Below are 20,320 nucleotides of genomic sequence, written 5' to 3'. Positions count from 1 at the left end.
ATCCAATTTGGACAATAATTATTCCTAACAATGAGCAAGACACGAGGAATCCAATAAGGATGATCAAATGCCACTCACAGCCCCCCCCCTCCCCCCACACACCTCATGCCAATCCCACCCCAACAACCAGTATACAGCATCCCACACCTTCCTTCTGTTCCTACCAGTGGAGCACTCCAAAGGGGACGATAGAGGGGTGCTGGAGAGAATGGAGGAGCTGTTTGGGGAGGGTTGTTGGGAACACACTGTGATTCTATTCACCCATGCTTGATGACCTGAAAGAGCAGAGCATTGTGGAGTTTCTCCAAGCAGGGAGTCAGGGACATCCAGCTGCTTGTACAGAAGTGTGGGAGCAGGTACCATGTCCTCAACATTAAGGACAGGGCCCTTGGCACTCAGGTCCCAGAGCTGCTGGTGCAGGTAGAGGAGACAGTGGTAGGAAACAGAGAGAGCCAAACCTACCAGGAGGCAGAGGCCCAGGTTAGAGAGATGGAGGGAAAGATCCAGAGGGGGAGAGGAGAGGAAATACTCTCAAAACTCTGTCGTCAGAGAGAGACGACAGAGAGAGTTTTGAGAGAGAGATGCGTGACTCTCTGAAGAAGATAGAGGGAGTGATCCAGGAGCATGAGGGCGGTATCAGAACACACAATGAAGTAACCACTCTACTGGACAGACAGGAGGAGAAAGAGGCAGAAGAGAGGATGAATTATAGAGCGAATGAGTACTCTTTCATTGAGGGGTTAGAGAGGAGAAAAGGTAGAGAGAATCAGACTGGATTTATCCCACAATGTAGCGGCAAAGTGGGAGCTTATTTGACCACACCCACTGGGGACAGACGTCAATTCAACGTCTATTCCACGTCGGTTCAACGTCATTCCGTTGAACTGACGTGGAAACAACGTTGATTCAAGCCGTGTGTGGTAAGTGGGCAATTACTCCGTTTTTTTGCCCCCTTCTATTTGTTTACCTTCATCCCAGAGAGATGAAGGGACTGAGACCGACTGAGTGATCTTAGTGGAGATTTCTTTAGAAGAGGTCTACATAACTAGTCTGAGACGTAGCTCACATTTATGGGGAAAGGTAGCAGGAGAAGGAAGAGAGGGAGGGGATGGTTAATTGGAGGAAGGGTAGGTTGGAAAAGACAACTCCTTTGTTAAAGGGGTTAAAGGAGAGACAATTTAGAGAGAATCACATTGCATTTATCCCACAATGTTCATTGTAGATGTCTTACTGACCAAAGAGTCCTTCCATTGTTTTCAGTTAGTATATTTTCAGTAAAGGATCTATAAGTAATGCATGTTTATTGTACAGTGTTTGTTATGTGGACCCATTTGTAGTAAGAGATGTGAATGAAACGGTTGTCTTGTCTTTTGTTCATTCAAATGATAGGTCCAGTGCCATTTCCTGTCCCACCCAGATGATTTGAATGATTTTCCTGCTGTTATTTATCCACACGGCCAGAAGATGGCAGTGTTTATTCATCTGAACTGATTTAAACAAACTCAACGTTGTACAAATCCTCTTACAGATTGTGTGTGTGTGTGCATGTGCGTGCGTGCATGCGAACTCTGTTATCAGGTTACCTTCCCCACACAAAATGAAATAAGCATCGACTCTCGCTTTCTCTATGTCTCAGTCAATAGAGGGGTAAACCCAGGCTAAGCTGACTTGCTGACAGTAGACGAGGGGCTTGGAGTCTCATACTGCAGCCCTCTGGAGAAACAGGGAGATTTGTCAAGTGACATGGAAACACTGTCCAATCTGGAAGTCATCAACTGCTCTCTCGCTCTGTTTGTGAACATGATGAGCGACATGGCAGCCAACAGGGATGCTCTTATTCTCTCTCACACACACACACACACACACACACACACACACACACACACACACACACACACACACACACACACACACACACACACACACACACACACACACACACACACACACACACACACACACACACACACACACACACACACACACACACACACACACACACACACACACACACACACACACACAAAAAAAAACTCCTCTTTCACTGTTCTCCTATCAAGACCAGTAGGGCAAACACATGATGTGTGGGAAGATAGTTCGGGAAGAGAGTTTGTTTGTGTGTTGTTGGTCTGTGTGTGTGTCATTTTGTTATTCTTATCAGTCTGCGATTCTCCAGGTCTTAGAAGGCCGTTTCTAAAGCTCCTATTCTAAACCCCAACTACTGACCTACAGTACTGCGTCAGCAACACTCTGGGGTCAGGGGTCACCTAGTGTTACACTCATCATGGCTTAATAAGGAAGCGGAGCTGCCTTCACAACTCTGTTATCAGGTTACCTCCCCCACACAAAATGAAATAAGCATCGACTCTCGCTTTCTCTATGTCTCAGTCAATAGAGGGGTAAAACCAGGCTAAGCTGACTTGCTGACAGTAGACGAGGGGCTTGGAGTCTCATACTGCAGCCCTCTGGAGAAACAGGGAGATTTGTCAAGTGACATGGAAACGCTGTCCAATCTGGAAGTCATCAACTGGGGGGGGGGGGGGGGGGGTGAGAGTGACTCATGCACATACACACTGGCGGTCTGGAGTGTGGTGAGGGGGTAGGTTGGAGCTGGCGATAGTGAGCGAAGACTCTCACCACTTCTTTCCCTCCCTCACCCATCCTTCCAGACAATTCATTACATAGAGCCCCACAGATAGGAACTTCGCTGGAGAAAAACCCAGAACACCTTGTCTTTTTCTTTCTGTTTTTATTGGTTTGGCAGAAAGACAGACTGAGGAGCTGGGAAAGTGGGATGAGCATACAACAACGCACGTTTCAACAGTTTCTCTCCAGCGCTGTGGCTGGTGTCGCAGGAATAACAGTCCTCCCCTGGTGTTGCCGGAATAACAGTCCTCCCTTGGTGTCGCAGGAATAAGAGTCCTCCCTGAAACAAGACACTCATCTGAATACTAGTGTGTTGTTGTCCAAGTCTTTGTCCATAGATTATAGGGAGTCGGCTGAGGAGGACCTCAACGAGGCCAGGCTAGGGTCATTAGAGATGGGGGGGGGGGGGGGTCCAGGCAAAATCATCTCAATATTCGAAAAAGGAACCAAGCACGGTCTCTCACACAATAACAAACACACACACAAACACACCACAGCTCTCTCTTAGCAAGCTCATGCAGTCCGTGTGAACCATGGCTGGTGTAGGTGTCCCATCAATACATTTCAAGGGTCCAAGAAGACATACATTGGTCATTTCAATTGACAGTACATTCTGTAAGCTTTAAGGACATCATGATTCCATGCTAAACTAAGGCCATGTCTGAGAGTAGTTTACTTGACTGAGTAGTGGTTCCCTTGTAGAGTTACTCACACCTGGCTTAAGTTGGCGCTTGTAGAAGTTCCCTCTAACCGCTGGTCCAGGGTCAGATATTATTTGATCCTCCCCAATAGGTTCAGGTTATGATTTGGGGTTGGGAAATCTGATCCTAGATCTGTAGCTAGGGGCAACTTCGATCTGGAATTTTAAGTTATAACAGAAGACTAGCACCAGGTAGGCGGATCTTCAGGTAGTGACATCATCACACCAGGATCCAAGGCGAGAGTGACATCATTTAAAACACAGCCTGAACAGAGCTGAGAGGACCACCATTCTCAGATCATCATCATCATCATCATCATCATCATCACTCACTCATCCCCGTACAGTATATGCACACTTATTTACAATACAAACTTACTGGTGTCAGGGTAGCTGGTACTGGCACACATTACAAATAATAACACACAGAACACAGACAGCACCTCTGGTGGCGAAGAGTGGAAATACACTGAAACACACGTTTGTGAAAAGCTTGGCACTGTAGATTTCTCCCACATCAACAATAACAACAATACAGGGTCAAAGGTCAGAGAGTCAGTCTTAGTGGTAAACAATAGGGGGGGGGGGGGGCTCCGTTTGATTGACAGCTGGGCCCCAGAGTGGAGACGAGGGGGGAAGGACATGACATTCCTCCTCGTCAGCCTCAGAGCAGGCAGATAAGGCTCTTGCCCTCCTCAATCTCCTCCTGCACCTTGTCTGAGGACGTGGCGATCTCGGCCTGGGCGGAGAACACAGCACAGACGAAGGTGAGCACGGTGCCCCCCATGGCTGTGTAGAAGGCCCAGCCCATGGTGCACAGCCCCGACCGGTAGGGAGCCGCGTCCTGACCACAGTACAGCTGCACCTTGTCTGAACCCCAGCCTGCAGGGTATAGCATCAGACCCAGGATCAGAAACAGACCTGGACCACAGAGGGGGGAGAGAGAGAGAGGCAGCATTAGTTCATCAGTAACAATATAAAGCATTAAATAGACCTAGAAACAGCAAACATATGTGTGTGACTGATTGAATGTGTGTTTTAAATTTAGCTGCCGAGAAGCGTGGAATGACAACAGCACATTCTCCAAAGTCCATCCACAGAACAGCTAACAGCTACATTCTCTGGTATCAAAACACTTCCTGTTTCAATAACACGTTAGCATTCTGATTTCCCGTTGGTCAAAAATATTATACTGGGCTAAAATGATTTCCTTCACCATCCCTTTCAGATGGGACTCCTACTCCATTCCATTCTAACAGTACACCTGGCCAGTGTCAACTCTCATTGCAACAAAAAGGCCTGATGCCCATCTTTCCTCAAACATGCCCCCGCATCGCGACCCTGAGGTTACAGCACAATGTAACCCTGGGGTTATGGCACAATATGACCCTGCTGTCAGCTCTGGATCCCCGGGTGGGGGGTAGTAGGGGTTTACAGCAGGAACAACAGGAAAAGGTAGCCAGAGGGGTTTCCTCCCGCCAAGTCACTGAAGTGACCGACCGACTAACCCTGTCTCAGATTCCTGTATCTCCCGCTGTTGGAGGATGGAGCCACTTCCTGTGGGGGCGGGACCGACTTCTAACACCACACCGATTCTGTTACAACACCCCTGCACTGTACAATATTCCACTTTTAACAGAACACAGATTCTGTTACAACACCCCTGCACTGTACAATATTCCACTTTTAACAGAACACAGATTCTGTTACAACACCCCTGCACTGTACAATATTCCACATTTAACAGAACACAGATTCTGTTACAACACCCCTGCACTGTACAATATTCCACTTTAACAGAACACAGATTCTGTTACAACACCCCTGCACTGTACAATATTCCACATTTAACAGAACACAGATTCTGTTACAACACCCCTGCACTGTACAATATTCCACTTTTAACAGAACACAGATTCTGTTACAACACCCCTGCACTGTACAATATTCCACTTTTAACAGAACACAGATTCTGTTACAACACCCCTGCACTGTACAATATTCCACATTTAACAGAACACAGATTCTGTTACAACACCCCTGCACTGTACAATATTCCACATTTAACAGAACACAGATTCTGTTACAACACCCCTGCACTGTACAATATTCCACTTTTAACAGAACACAGTCGACCGATTTGCCTTTTTAAAATTATTTTTTTTATACCTTTATTTAACTAGGCAAGTCAGTTAAGAACACATTCTTATTTTCAATGACAGCCTAGGTACGGTGGGTTAACTGCCTTGTTCAGGGGCAGAACGACAGATTTTTGGCACCCCAATGGTGGAATAAGCTCCCTCACGACGCCAGGACAGCGGAGTCAATCACCACCTTCCGGAGACACCTGAAACCCCACCTCTTTAAGGAATACCTAGGATAGGATAAAGTAATCCTTCTAACCCCCCCCCCCCCTTAAAAGATTTAGATGCACTATTGTAAAGTGGTTGTTCCACTGGATATCATAAGGTGAATGCACCAATTTGTAAGTCGCATTTAAGTCATTTAGCGTCTGCTAAATGACTTAAATGTAATGTAAATGTAAATTTTTACCTTGTCAGCTTGGGGATTCAATCTTGCAACCTTACGGTTAACTAGTCCAACGCTCTAACCACCTGCTTTACATTGCACTCCACGAGGAGCCTGCCTGTTACGCGAATGCAGTAAGAAGCCAAGGTAAGTTATTGCTAGCATTAAACTTATCTTATAAAAAACAATCAATCATAATCACTAGTTAACTACACATGGTTGATGATATTACTAGTTTATCTAGCCTGTCCTGCGTTGCATATAATCGATGCGGTGCGCATTTGCGAAAAAGGACTGGCGTTGCTCCATCGTGTACCTAACCATAAACATCAATGTCTTTCTTAAAATCAATACACAAGTATATATTTTTAAACCTGCATATTTAGCTAAAAGAAATCCAGGTTAGCAGGCAATATTAACCAGGTGAAATTGTGTCACTTCTCTTGCGTTCATTGCACGCAGAGTCAGGGTATATACAACAGTTTGGGCCGCCTGGCTCGTTGCGAACTAATTTGCCAGAATTTTATGTAATTATGACATAACATTGAAGGTTGTGCAATGTAACAGGAATATTTAGACTTAGGGATGCCATCCGTTAGATAAAATATGGAACGGTTCCATATTTCACTGAAAGAAAAAGCATTTTGTTTTCGAGATGATAGTTTCCGGATTCGACCATATTAATGACCTAAGGCTCGTATTTCTGTGTGTTTATTATATTATAATTAAGTCTATGATTTGATAGAGCAGTCTGACTAAGCGGTGGTAGGCACCAGCAGGCTCGTAAGCATTCATTCAAACAGCACTTTCGTGCGTTTTGCCAGCAGCTCTTCGCAATGCTTCAAGCATTGCGCTGTTTATGACTTCAAGCCTATCAACTCCCAAGATTAGGCTGGTGTAACCGATGTGAAATGGCTAGCTAGTTAGCGGGTGTGCGCTAATAGCGTTTCAAACGTCACTCACTCTGAGACTTGGAGTAGTTGTTCCCTTGCTCTGCATGGGTAACGCTGCTTCGAGGGTGGCTGTTGTCGATGTGTTCCTGGTTTGAGCCCAGGTAGGAGCGAGGAGAGGGACGGAAGCTATACTGTTACACTGGCAATACTAAAGTGCCTATAAGAACATCCAATAGTCAAAGGTATATGAAATACAAATCGTATAGAGAGAAATAGTCCTATAATTCCTATAATAACTACAACCTAAAACTTCTTACCTGGGAATACTGAAGACTCATGTTAAAAGGAACCACCAGCTTTCATATGTTCTCATGTTCTGAGCAAGGAAATTAAACGTTAGCTTTTTTACATGGCACATATTGCACTTTTACTTTCTTCTCCAACACTTTGTTTTTGCATTATTTAAACCAAATTGAACATGTTTCATTATTTATTTGAGGCTAAATTGATTTTATTGATGTATTATATTAAGTTAAAATAAGTGTTCATTCAGTATTGTTGTAATTGTCATTATTACAAATAAAAAATAAAAAAATTGGCTGATTAATCGGTATTGGCTTTTTTCCCGGTCCTCCAATAATCGGTATCGGCGTTGAAAAATCATAATCGGTCGACCTCTAGTTACAACACCCCATGCACTGTACAATATTCCAGTTTTAACAGAACACGGATTCTGTTACAACACCCCTGCACTGTACAACATTCCACTTTTAACAGAACACGGATTCTGTCACAACCCCCCTGTACAACACCAGAACCTAGAGGAGAGCCTAATCGAAGCCTGGACTGAAGTAGCAGTTGAAACGTTTGCCCGAATCCCACACTTGACCAGTGAAGTTTCGATGGTGCAGGTCCCTGTAGTGTCTTGTGTTCAATATCTCTGTATCCTTGCGCAGACCATCTCCATCCAGAATGACGTTGTAGGAAAAGGCAGTGATCCTGTTACTGGTTCCCCCGGCTTTGACACACACCAGGAGACGTTCCGTCACGCAGTTGGCAGCTGGGACTGGAACTACAATATCAGAAGTCTACTACTAGAAGTCTACTACTGGGAGCTCTGTTAAATGGAACTACAGTAATACTGGATGTCCACTCGAGTCTAGATTGGGAACAGTGTAACTACGATATGTCTACAGGCACATATCACTACCGTAAGGCCACTAGTGCAGAGATTTCAAGACTTGTCTTGCATGCCTCTCCTGCTCCTCTCCCCTCCCTACCGTGGGAGCGGATCACTCAGGCAGCCTGAGGGTCTGCAGCCGTCTGCATCTCAGTAGGAAACAGTTAGAATAATACGATTAAAATGAAAGGCCAGAGAGAGAGCGATGGAGGGAGGGAGGGAGGGAGGGAGGGAGGGAGGGAGGGAGGGAAGGGTAGGGTAGGTTAGGGTAGGGAGGGAGGGAGAGAGAGAGAGATGGAGAGAGGGGGTATGGAGAGAGATAGAAAGAGAGAGGGGCCATAAATGGCCTCTTAGGTCTCCTGCACCTCTATATCAGACCAGCACTCTAAGCCTCCCTCCCTGCCTCACTCCCTGCCTCCCTCCCTGCCTCACTCCCTGCCTCCCTCCCTGCCTCCCTCCCTGCCTCTGTCTGCCCCAGTCACTCGCTTCGCCAGGAGATGAAAAAAAAGTGCAATGCCGACACCAGCTTTCCTCTCTCTCTCTTTCTCCATCTCCCTCAGAGCAGACCAAAATCGTATTAAATGCGGAAATGAAAAGTAGGTCATAAATTGCTTCCACATGTTGCTGCGTTGCCTTGACAGCCAGAGCAGCTCTGGTGACGGACTGGAGGTATGGTTTCAATTCTACTACCCCTCTACCCCCACACTACCCCCCTACCCCCACACCCCTGCATCCTTTTTCACCCCTCTTTTTCACCCCTCTCTGTGTCGAACCAGTGTTTCCTAACTCCAGTCCTTGAATACCCCCAACAGCACATTTTGTTGTTGTTGTAGACCTGGACAAGCACACCGGACTCAACTTGTCAACTAATCATCAAGGCCTCAATGTGTTGAATCAGGTGAGTCTATCCGGGGCAACAACAACGTGTGCTGCTGGGGGTACTCCTCAACTGACCTACACTCCTCAACCCCCTTCTCTACACTCCTCCACCCCTCCTCTCTTCCACCCGGCCGTTCTACTCCTGGTTCCCAGAAAACCGGGGCGTTCACCTCCTCTCAACTCCAGGAAATGGTGTGAACGTACCGCGACAGAGCCTGAGGTAGAGAGGGAGTGGTCTTCCCTGTGGCTTAGTTGGTAGAGCATGGTGTTTGCAACGCCAGCATGGTGTGTGCAACGCCAGGGTTGTGGGTTCGATTCCCACGGGGGGCTAGTACAATTTTTTTTTTTTTTTTTTAAATGCATGAAATGTATGTATTCACTATGTATTCACACTATGTAAGTCGCTCTGGATAAGAGCGTCTGCTAAATGACTAAAATGTCAAATGTAAAACTGAGTGAAAGTGGGACAGAGCCTTAGGAGAGGGCGTGAGAGTGGGACAGAGCCTGAGGTAGTGAGAGTGGGACAGAGCCTGAGGTAGAGAGGCAGTGAGAGTGGGACAGAGCCTGAGGTAGTGAGAGTGGGACAGAGCCTGAGGTAGAGAGGCAGTGAGAGTGGGACAGAGCCTGAGGTAGTGAGAGTGGGACAGAGCCTGAGGTAGAGAGGCAGTGAGAGTGGGACAGAGCCTGAGGTAGAGAGGCAGTGAGAGTGGGACAGAGCCTGAGGTAGAGAGGCAGTGAGAGTGGGACAGAGCCTTAGGTAGAGAGGCAGTGAGAGTGGGACTGAGCCTGAGGTAGTGAGAGTGGGACTGAGCCTGAGGTAGAGAGGCAGTGAGAGTGGGACAGAGCCATGAGGTAGAGAGGCAGTGAGAGTGGGACAGAGCCTGAGGTAGAGAGGCAGTGAGAGTGGGACAGAGCCTGAGGTAGAGAGGCGAGTGAGAGGCGTGGGGGACTGAGCCTGAGGTAGAGAGGCAGTGAGAGTGGGACTGAGCCTGAGGTAGAGAGGCAGTGAGAGTGGGACAGAGCCTGAGGTAGAGAGGGAGTGAGAGTGGGACAGAGGGTGGGAGAGAGAGAGAGAGATGCAAGAGTTTGTGTAGTCTTTCTCATATTTCTTGCCTCTCCACACATTTAACTCTCCACAAATATTAGAGTGTAGCTTTCCAGGAAAAAGGGAAGAAAAGGGAGAGAGGGAAGGAGGAGGTTGGGACTCTTACTGGAAACTTCCAGGCTGCTGTGATTGCCAGGTAGAACTGTGAGCCAAGAGTGTGAAGAACTGGGTCTCCTCACTCTCCTAAAGACACTCTCTTCAATAACTACACTGACTCTACTCATCCGCTGCTCCTCGGGAACCTTCATCAGCTGAATCAGGTGTCTTAGAGCAGTGCTGGATCAAAATCCTGCATACCTAGTATCCCCTGCAGGAGGACGGTTGGCCACCGTTGCCTGCTAGAGTTAAGAAAATGGTTTCAGCAGTTAGACATGTTTTTTTTTCTGTGGGAAACCTGGGGGAGTTTTGTGTTTCTCTGTGTTTTTGCTCCACTGCTCCACTGGGGACTGTAGTGTAATAGGAGAACAGGCAATAATAGGGACAGATATGATATCCTGATTCTTTCCACACAGTCATACTGGAGCTGTTGCTGTTCCGTTGGTAGGAAGGCCTGATTCAGGATTACAGTAATATGCACCGTGACCGTAGACCGGACCTTCCATTCATGTCTATCAGCCTTTATCTACAATACACTGTCTTTCACCTGACTCTCCCCCTCTTTCTCTCTATCTCTTTCCCCCTCCCTCTCGCTTCCTCTCGCCCACACCTCTGTTGTAAACCCGCTCTCGCTCTCTATCTCTTTCACCCCTCCCCTTCTCTTCCTCGCACCCACACAGCTCTTTTGTAAACACTGCTCGTGATCGGTCAACATCTCAGACATTTGATTGGGTAATGAGATGTGAGTTCCAGTCAGTCCGGGCCAGTATTGTACTTTGGCTTTCTCTGTTTGCTCAACAGTAGAAACATCTAGACTAGTCGTCACGATCAGCCTGTTCCAATACAGTCATTATCATCTGGCCTGTAACAGTCAGTCACACTTTATCATATTGTATTTCCTCGTCAGCCATCACTCAGCCCAACCCTAGCACCCAGGTCAAAGGTCACCAGTGTGACAGTACTATACAGTTGAAACTATTTCTTAGAATAAAAAATACAAAAATAAGTTATAAGTAATTAAAATAAGTAATATTTGTAGCTACTTTTTAAGCAAATACCCGCAGTCCACTTGCGCAATACGTTAGGCGATAAAGAAGACCACGTTCTTCATTTCACCGGATTTCCCCAAGTCACATGGTGTTTGTTTACAAGCACACAACGAGGAGAGACAGGAGCCTTGTGAGTCACTCACTGTTGTGCAGCACACGCCAGGTGATCTAGTTACAGTATGGAATTCACAACTAAATGTTTACCAGCTAGATATCTTATAACTATTAAGTTGACTGTCTAAAATGTGCTAAATGCTCTACATTTGTGCATTTGGTTTTCTAATTTAGTAGCAAGTTAGTTAGCTATCTAGCTAAATGGTTAGCTTCTTCCAAAATCAAGCTTCGCTAGGTAACGGCAGAAAATCCCCTCCTGGATCAAGAGCTTTGCTTTCTAATATTTGTTTTCTGCATGCAGCAAACTGCGAGTAGCATTTTTTTGTTAATTGTATAACTTCTTTGGACTAGGGGGCGGTATTTTCACGTCCGGATGAAAAGTGTGCCCAAAGTAAACTGCCTGCTACTCAGGCCCAGAAGCTAGGATATGCAAATGATTAGTAGATTTGGATAGAAACCACTCTGAAGTTTCTAAAACTGTTTGAATGATGTCTGTGAGTATAACAGAACTTATTTGGCAGGCGAAACCCCGAGGACAAACAATCCAGGATTTTTTTTTGAGGTCACTCTCTTTTCAATGTGTTTTCAATGGGAATCTAGATTTCCAAGGCACTTGCTTGCAGTTCCTATCGCTTCCACTGGATGTCAACAGTCTTTAGAAATTGGTTGATGTTTTTCCTTTGAGAAATGAAGAAGCAAGGCTGTCCAGAACGAGGGACGAGTGAAGTGTACTGTTTGAAAGAGGCACGTGACCTGAAAGCACGCTCCACTTTGTTTTCGTCCTGTATTGAACACAGTTTATCCCGTCTTAAATTCTATCGACTATTTACGTTAAAAATACCTAAAGTTGTATTAGGAAAGTTGTTTGAAATGTCTGGATCAAGTTTACAGGTAACTTATTAGATACTTTGTAGTCATGTTGCGCAAGTTGGAACCGGTGTATTTTCTGAATCAAACGCGCCAAATAAATGGACATTTTGGGGATATAACAACAGAATTAATCGAACAAAAGGACCATTTGTGATGTTTAATGGACATATTGGAGTGCCAACAGAAGAAGATCTTCAAAGGTAAGGCATGAATTACATTTACATTTTAGTCATTTAGCAGACGCTCTTATCCAAAGCGACTTACAGTAGTGAATGCATACATTTCATACATTTTTTTTTTTTTTTCTGTGCTGGCCCCCCGTGGGAATCGAACCCACAACCCTGGCGTTGCAAACACCATGCTCTACCAACTGAGCTACAGGGAAGGCTATTATATGTTATTATATGTTATTTCTGATTTTTGTGTTGTGCCTGGCAGGTTGAATTATGATATTCATGTGTATGTTTGATGGGGTGCTGTCCTCAGATAATAGCATGGTTTGCTTTCGCCGTAAAGCCTTTTTGAAATCTGACACTGTGGCTGGATTAACAAGAAGTTCATCTTTAAACCGGTGTATAACACTTGTATGATTTATGAATTATTATTATGAGTATTTCTGTTTTTGAATTTGGCGAGCTGCTATTTCACTGGGTGTTGTCAAATCAATCCCGTTAACGGATCACTAAGAAGATAACTTTATGAGCTGGGATGTTGGTCCTGCAAATACTTTCATTTTTGCTAGCATTGCTAACCTTCGAAATACAGAAAATCAGTGGGGTTTGAAAATAGCGCCCCTTGTGTTCAGTGCCAGTATTACTGAACATCCCGTTATGGCACAAGGTCCGTATTATGGTCTGACAATCTGGATCTCGCCCAAGCCTTTCTAGTTATGTTACATCTCCAATAGATTTCGATCAGAGACACACAACCTTCCCAGTATGACATCAGTGTGTGTGAAAATTAGCTGAATAGAGTCAGGACCAGTCTCATGAATCCAGGTGGGATGACGTGACCACCGCTGGCTACACAACCACAATCTCTCCCTCTGAGGTCAAGCCTTTCACCAAAAAACATCTGCCACCTGATCCCAGTCTTGGTCACATTACGGTACAGTCGGTCTGCACACTTAGTGGAAATAATGATTGGAGGAAAGTCAAACTGGTGGAAAGGAGAGACAGATATATATATATATATATATATATATATATATATATATATATATATATAGAGAGAGAGAGAGAGAGAGAGAGAGAGAGAGAGAGAGAGAGAGAGAGAGAGAGATACAGAGAGAGGGATACAGAGAGAGAGATACAGAGATATACAGAGAGAGACAGAGAGAGAAAGAGAGAGATACAGAGATAGAGATACAGAGAGAGATACAGAGATACTGAGAGAGAGAGATACAGAGAGAGATACAGAGATACTGAGAGAGAGATATACAGAGAGATATACAGAGAGACAAAGAGAGATACAGAGAGAGAGAGAGAGATACAGAGAGAGTGAGATATACAGAGAGAGTGAGAGAGAGAGATACAGAGCGATACAGAGATACTGAGAGAGAGATACAGAGAGAGACAGAGATACTGAGAGAGAGAGACACACAGAGAGATACAGAGATAGAGATATAGAGAGAGATATACAGAGAGACAAAGAGAGAGATACAGAGAGAGAGAGAGAGATACAGAGAGAGAGAGATACAGAGAGAGAGAGAGAGATACAGAGAGAGAGAGAGAGAGAGAGACACATATAGAGAGAGTGAGAGAGATACAGAGAGGGATACAGAGAAAGAGATACAGAGAGAGAAAGAGAGAGATACAGAGATAGAGATACAGAGAGAGATACAGAGATACTGAGAGAGAGATACAGAGAGAGAGAGATACAGAGAGAGAGAGAGACAAAAAGAGAGAGAGATACAGAGAGAGAAATATAATGAGAGAGAGATACAGAGAGAGAGAGATACAGAGAGATACACAGAGAGAGAGATATACAGAGAGAGATATACAGAGAGAGAGAGAGAGAGAGAGAGATGCAGAGAGGGAGATATATACAGAGAGAGAGATATACAGAGAGAGAGAGATATACAGAGAGAGAGATATACAGAGAGAGAGAGATATACAGAGAGAGAGATATACAGAGAGAGATATACAGAGAGAGAGAGAGATACAGAGAGAGATACAGAGAGAGATACAGAGAGAGAGAGATATACAGAGAGAGAGAGAGATATATACAGAGAGAGATACAGAGAGAGAGAGATACAGAGAGAGAGAGATGATATCCCAGAATGCTGGCTGAGAAATGACCGCGTTTTCCATCCCTCTGGTCTAGGATACACGTGGAGGTATCACTGTCAATAGGAAAGAAATCTGAAGGAAAAACACCAACAGAAAAACGGCAACACAGACCGACTGCTTGATATGGTGTTGCTGTGTGTTTTGGTCCTTATCTCTTCCTGTAGCCAGGGCATTAAAGGAAAAATCCACCCAAAACCACCTATAATTTACAGTGTTAAATAACACTAGCATGTGATAACAATATTTTTGGTGAATATATGTTTCATTTTGTCGTTCTAATAATAAGGTTTGTAGCAACACGTTAAAAAACATTGTGAAATTCTGTTGCAGCTCAAAACCCACAACGCAATGCTCTCTCTATGGGCTATCTATCTAGGTAGAACACTTAGCTACACGCAATAATACCAAAGACGACATCAGCATGTGAAGTAGCTCGTTGGCTGTAAAGTCACCTAAACAAACTGCACTATCAATGTAGCAGTCTACAATCTCACCATGTTCAACCTGCAGACCGATGTGCCTCGCAGAGTAGAGTGTAACATTCACAACGACCAGGCAATGGCACTATGTAATGCACCGTAGACTGACGAGGCAGACAAATGGGAGAAATGTAGTGGACCCTCTGCTAAATGACACGTTTCTCAATGTAGGAGTATCGCCAAAAAATATGATCGATGGCTCATTCGAGAGAAGACGTCCTCCCGAGTTATGACATTGAAATCTGACATGTGTGATGGACGTTTTCGTAAACTAAATGCTGTGTTCCTATTCACTTCCAGTGTAGCCAGCAGTTCTAGCTCAAACCGGCTGTATTTCTACCTGCTTGAACAGCAATAACTCAGATACACATGAAAACATGAAATGACCCCGGGAATCGATAGAACATCACTCAGAGATGCAGAAAAGCAATATAACGTTCAAAGTTGATTCATCTGTCCTTTGGGTTAATGACCTATAGTCAACTCAGACGGGGCTGAGGGCCGGGGGCATGAAGGAAACGTCTCCCTGCTATTTCTGGTTTCCCCCTCGCCCCCTCTCCTCATCCTCATCCTCTTCCTCCCAGCGACCCACACGGACCCATAACGAGCAGCTCTGCTTTTCTAATCAGTCCAGTTGTGGAAGTCCTCTGACTACGGCTCAATAACAGCTACAATAACACTGGACTGTGTTTGACACTTCCACTAGGTCTGAATGTGGGTTACATTCTGAGGTGGTAACTGTCCACCGGTGTAGCAATCAACTCAATTCATTTCGTGCCAGAAAGTTGTCATCATGACCAAATTCTAACCTTAACAAATAGTGGGGAAAAGACATCAGATTAATCTTACAGTAGATATGTGTCTGTAGGGCGACTTCACCCTGACCGTCCCTGACCGTCTAAGGAACGAGTACAGGGGAGGATAGGAGAGAGGGATGAACGCTCAGGGAGATTCAGTCGGAATGACCTCACCCTCTCCTATGACTTCCTCCCATAATTCACAGCAGGTCACAGTGACTCCAAGATTCATACAGATACAAACACACACAGACGCCACACAGGTCACATGACGTCACCCCAGGCTGACTCAAGATGACAAATATTTGGTACCTTGTCACTCATGGCAACGACCTCGAGAGGGAGGTGAAGGTTGCTGTGCTTCCCGGATACCCGACCTATAGGGTTAATGGTCACCTAGAGCACACAGAGAGCCAGCTGAGAGTAATAGTTAATACACTCTCGGGGGCCTGTGTGTGTGTGTGTGGTCAGCGGGGTCTGATTGCTCTAGTAAATGTTTAAACTCTGAAGGTTAGAGATGGGACAGCAGCACTAAAGGTTAGATAGATGGGGCTGAATGTTGGCTGGTCAAAAGGCACCCACCCCTTCACAAGCCCCTCTCTCCCGACATTCCAGGGGTTCAACAGTCAGCCAGCTGTGTCTAACTACTACACTGCATAATGAAAACTACAACCAACCCACTGGCAACGCAACACTTCGCACAGCAACACTGGAGCAAGAGGGCCTGTGCATTTGTCTCACCTGCGATGGCCTGCAGCAGTCCACACACGTTGAAGATGCTCTTCTTCATGATGCTCTGGAAGCACATGGTGAAGACGGAGATGAAGGCCACGGCACACAGCAGCAGGATCCCCGCCGCCAGGAAGATGGACGCCGCCTGCCAGAACCCGCTGGCGATCTCCCCAAAGTGCACGGCGTACGGCCCGCACAGCACGCCGCGCTGCAGGTGGGGCAGCTTGATGCAGCGGCCGTAGATGCCCAGGGTGGGCCGGTAGGCCTCGCCGGCTGCAGTGGCGCCGTGAGGGCCGAAGACGGCGTCCGGTATCCGGGGGAAGCCCACCAGCCAATCGGTGCTCATGAAGGCGATGAGCTCGCCGAAGGCGACCACGATGCTGAGTAGAGTCCACAGCATGGAGCGACAGGTCACGATCACGTGACACATGGTGGTGGTGACGTTTGCAGTGCTTCTGAAGTGTTCCTGGTGTTGTCTGTTCAGTTAAGTTTGATGGGGTTGATTCCGGGAGAGGTGGACTGTCATCCAGGGGTCACACAGGTAGGGTCAAAGGTGAAGGTTCAAGTCCTCAGGGGTCTTCAGGAAGAGGGAAAAGGGTAGAGGGAGAGAGCAGAGAATGGGTTCCTGTTGTGACAGAGGTGTGGGAGAGAGTGAACAGTTCCAGCGCAGGGAAAGGAGGAAGGAGGAGGAGGAGGGTGGGAGAGGCTGGTTTGGAGGCAGGGCCTGAGGTCAATGATTCACAGTGTCCCTCTCTTCTCTGTTCTTATCTCCTCCTGGTGTCGTTCTGGCACTGCTGTTGATCTTGTTCCTTCTTTCTGCTCTGTCACTCAATCTTTTCTTTCCGTCCTTCCCACTGTCTTACTCACCCGCTTTCACTTGCGCTCTCTCTATCCCGTCTTGTGCGTAAGCGTGTAAACAGTATCGCTTTCGTCTTTCTCTCTCTCGTTCTCTCTCTTCTGGACTCTACATCGTAGTGAAGGAGTGTCTCCAGGGCCAGCCAGCTGGCTTCTCACCAACTACACACCTAGAGAGAGAGAGAGAGAGAGAGAGAGAGAGAGAGAGAGAGAGAGAGAGAGAGAGAGAGAGAAGGGAAAAGAAAGTGAGGATGTGATCATAATTTATGACAGACCATGGTAAAACTAATAGCTGTGACAAGCTGTATTAACAGTGTTGGCATCGAATGTTTCAGAAGTAGTGTTTAACTCCTCCCAACTCGCATAAAATGTAACTTTAATCAGCAAACACAAAACTGGGTCATGGGCCAACACAGCAGTTTTAAACAACCAACCATACTTTAAGACATGTTGTGTCAAACACAAGGCCCGCGGGCCGCATCGGGCCTGTGACACATTTCTATCCCGCCCGCGCAACGATTTGGGTTGTCAATTCATTTAGGCGCTGCACTACAAGTCACAGCAAGCGCTGCCAACGTGCTGCACGCCAAACGGCAGTGTATTGCCACACACCCACCCCTCCTCCCAGACCCCCCCCCCCCCCCCCCACACACACACACACAAACACACACAACTCAGCCAGTGCACTGGATAATTAATATCATCACTAATGGCACTGAATGAATCTTCTACCAGACCGAACGTTTAAATGTGTTGCAGGCTAAATGGCCATGCCACGTTTCAGTTCCAACAGGTCATTGCTGTATTCTACAGTACACGTCATCTTGATTGTCAATAAGTTATAAGATAAAGGATTCACATGCCAGTATAAATTACTACTAAAGGACAATAAGACACAAGCGAGTATAAAAAGAGTCGACAGTTGAGTCATCTACTTTATGAAATGACAGCCTGACGTGACCGCACGGGTGAACTCTATGTCAATTGAGCAGCTTTCGTGTGTCGGGTTTAGCGTGCGCAGCGGAGGAGAAGTGAACACAGGCACATGCCACCGTCCTAGCTAGGACACTAAAATGTTGCGACAAATCACCACGCTAAAGGAGAAGCATGTAGGTCTCGTACAGCAACATTTGAGCAGTAGCCTAGGCTGGCTACTCCACTACAAGACCTTAGAGTGAACCACACAGCAACGCGGCATTCAACCGTACTGGCGATGCGTGCAGTGCGAAACAAAAATGAAAAAGAGGTTTTAAGTTTAAATGTTACAACAACCTAGCCAAGTTTTTGTTATTTGGAGTTAAATACCTTTTGATTCGGGCTGCAGCATATTACGCACACCTGCAAGCATAGCAGCAAAGGCTGGACAAATAGCATTGATCTCTTCTTTTGTTTTAATATGTATTAAAAAAAATGCTACATACAGAATCTTATTGTAAAGGGATATTTTTTTTTCAAATAAAACAACGGCCAGTTTGGGTCGCAGTTTGTGGACACGTTTTTTTCCCGGTTATGTCTGGCCCAAGAATTCGTAGTGTTTTTTTTTTTCTTCCAATATGGCCCTGGTGCTGATTGAGTTCGACACCCCTGCTCTAAGAGTTAGTGGCGTAGCGCATGGTGAACGGGAACAACGGTGAATAAAACATACACAGACAGGGGGCTTGATTTTAAATGAGTCAACAACGTCCTTGTCAGGCTTAAACAAAGCCAGACCTGGAGAGGAAGAGAGGAAGAGACGAGGAGGTCGAGAGAGAGGTCGAGAGAGAGGAGGCCTGGTCACACAGATGTCTAGATGTGTGTCAGTGTTCGTTTGAAGTGGGGCCTCCTCTCCTTTCTGAGTGTGTTCATGTCTGAGAGCCCGGAGGAACCCGGCTGCTCTGCTCTCTGTTTTGGTTTCCCCCCGCGGAGCTCTGTGACTCACGGGGTCAGAAAGGAGAGATGTGGAAAGAAGGGATGATGGATTCTTTGACAAATGGATGCAGACGGAGGGGAAAAAACAAACGGCAGTCTCAGATGAAACAGCCCGCGCCGCTGACCTATGGTCAGTTACCAGCTGATAGCAGCCTGGCTTTCCAACCACCGCGGACCTAACACATAACAGATCTAGAATCAGCCTGCTTGAGATAACCCTGCTGACACAGCCATTGTATAAACACCAGCACTACAGAACTCACAAAACCCCAGTGTCACCATCACATAAAAGCTACAAAAACACTACCAGCATATATCCCAGTTACATGAACATGTCATAAGCTCTATCGATGTCGGGGGGGGGGTAACCCTATCTATCTTACACAGTCTGTCGCTCGCTGGAGAGTTGAATAGATAACCTAGTGACACTCTGACTGTCTCCATCTAACAACGCACCATTCACTACCGTCACTAGAAGGCTGTGGGATAACAAGCCGTGACATCATTTCACAACTCGGCCAGTCCACACACCATCTCTAAACAGGAACTAGATAGCTGACCCACACGGCTTGGTTTCACAGCATGGCCTTTAAAACAAATAGACAATAAATAAAGCGTGCCAACAGACGAGAGCTGAGGGATTGGTGTTTTTTGAGGTCGGTTCTGTTTCGGGTTTGGTTATTTAAAGCATTATGTGGGTTGAATGCTGTAACAACACTGAATAAAACAATAACCAAATAAAACAAGTCCTGTGATGGTAGTGACTGCCCCTTTCTGCGTATATCTTTTATTAACTACAATGTATTCACATTACTTTACTTTAATAAAATATGTTTTATTTGATGACTTTATTATTTCAGTCCAAGTCATCATCTCATGCCTAAAGAGCTGCTGCCTATGCTGTCTGCCAAAAATCACTATTTTAGTAGTTCTTCAAAGTAAATAAGGCATACTTTTATGACTGCTGAATACCAACTATCAATCACTTAGTTCATGTATTTTCAGGCTCGTGGAGCAACTGCTTTCTATCATTCTCTCCTCAGTCTCCTTGTCTGCTCCTCACAGACCGGACAAGTTTAAGCGGGTGCGCAATGGATTATGGTCATTGTAGTTCATTACCACGCTTTCTGCAGAATATTGGCCTGTTGGAAACTACAACTTCCCATTACATCATACAGTTCAGGCTTGACGTGATTT

General features: G+C 45.8%; 1 protein-coding gene across 6 annotated transcripts in view; it reads right to left on the bottom strand.

Moving 5' to 3' along the window:
- Positions 1 to 2,729: 2,729 nt before the first annotated feature.
- lhfpl2a (LHFPL tetraspan subfamily member 2a) overlaps positions 2,730 to 20,320 on the bottom strand; it is a 67,271-nt gene continuing 49,680 nt past the window's right edge. For all 6 annotated transcript variants that reach the window (XM_082958127.1, XM_014128258.3, XM_045689907.2 and 3 more), the window contains 2 exons: positions 16,370 to 17,385; positions 2,730 to 4,267 (listed from right to left, as the gene is read on the bottom strand). In XM_082958127.1, coding sequence (XP_082814253.1) covers positions 4,011 to 4,267; positions 16,370 to 16,790 — 678 coding nt within the window. In that variant the 5' untranslated portion in view covers positions 16,791 to 17,385 and the 3' untranslated portion in view covers positions 2,730 to 4,010. The remainder of the gene's footprint in view (positions 4,268 to 16,369; positions 17,386 to 20,320) is intronic.

This window comes from Salmo salar, chromosome 11 (genome assembly GCF_965601325.2).
Source record: "Salmo salar chromosome 11, fSalSal1, whole genome shotgun sequence".
NCBI classification, from domain to species: domain Eukaryota; kingdom Metazoa; phylum Chordata; class Actinopteri; order Salmoniformes; family Salmonidae; genus Salmo; species Salmo salar.
Note: the sequence above shows the minus strand (reverse complement) of the source record. Positions and strands in the feature narration are given on the sequence as shown.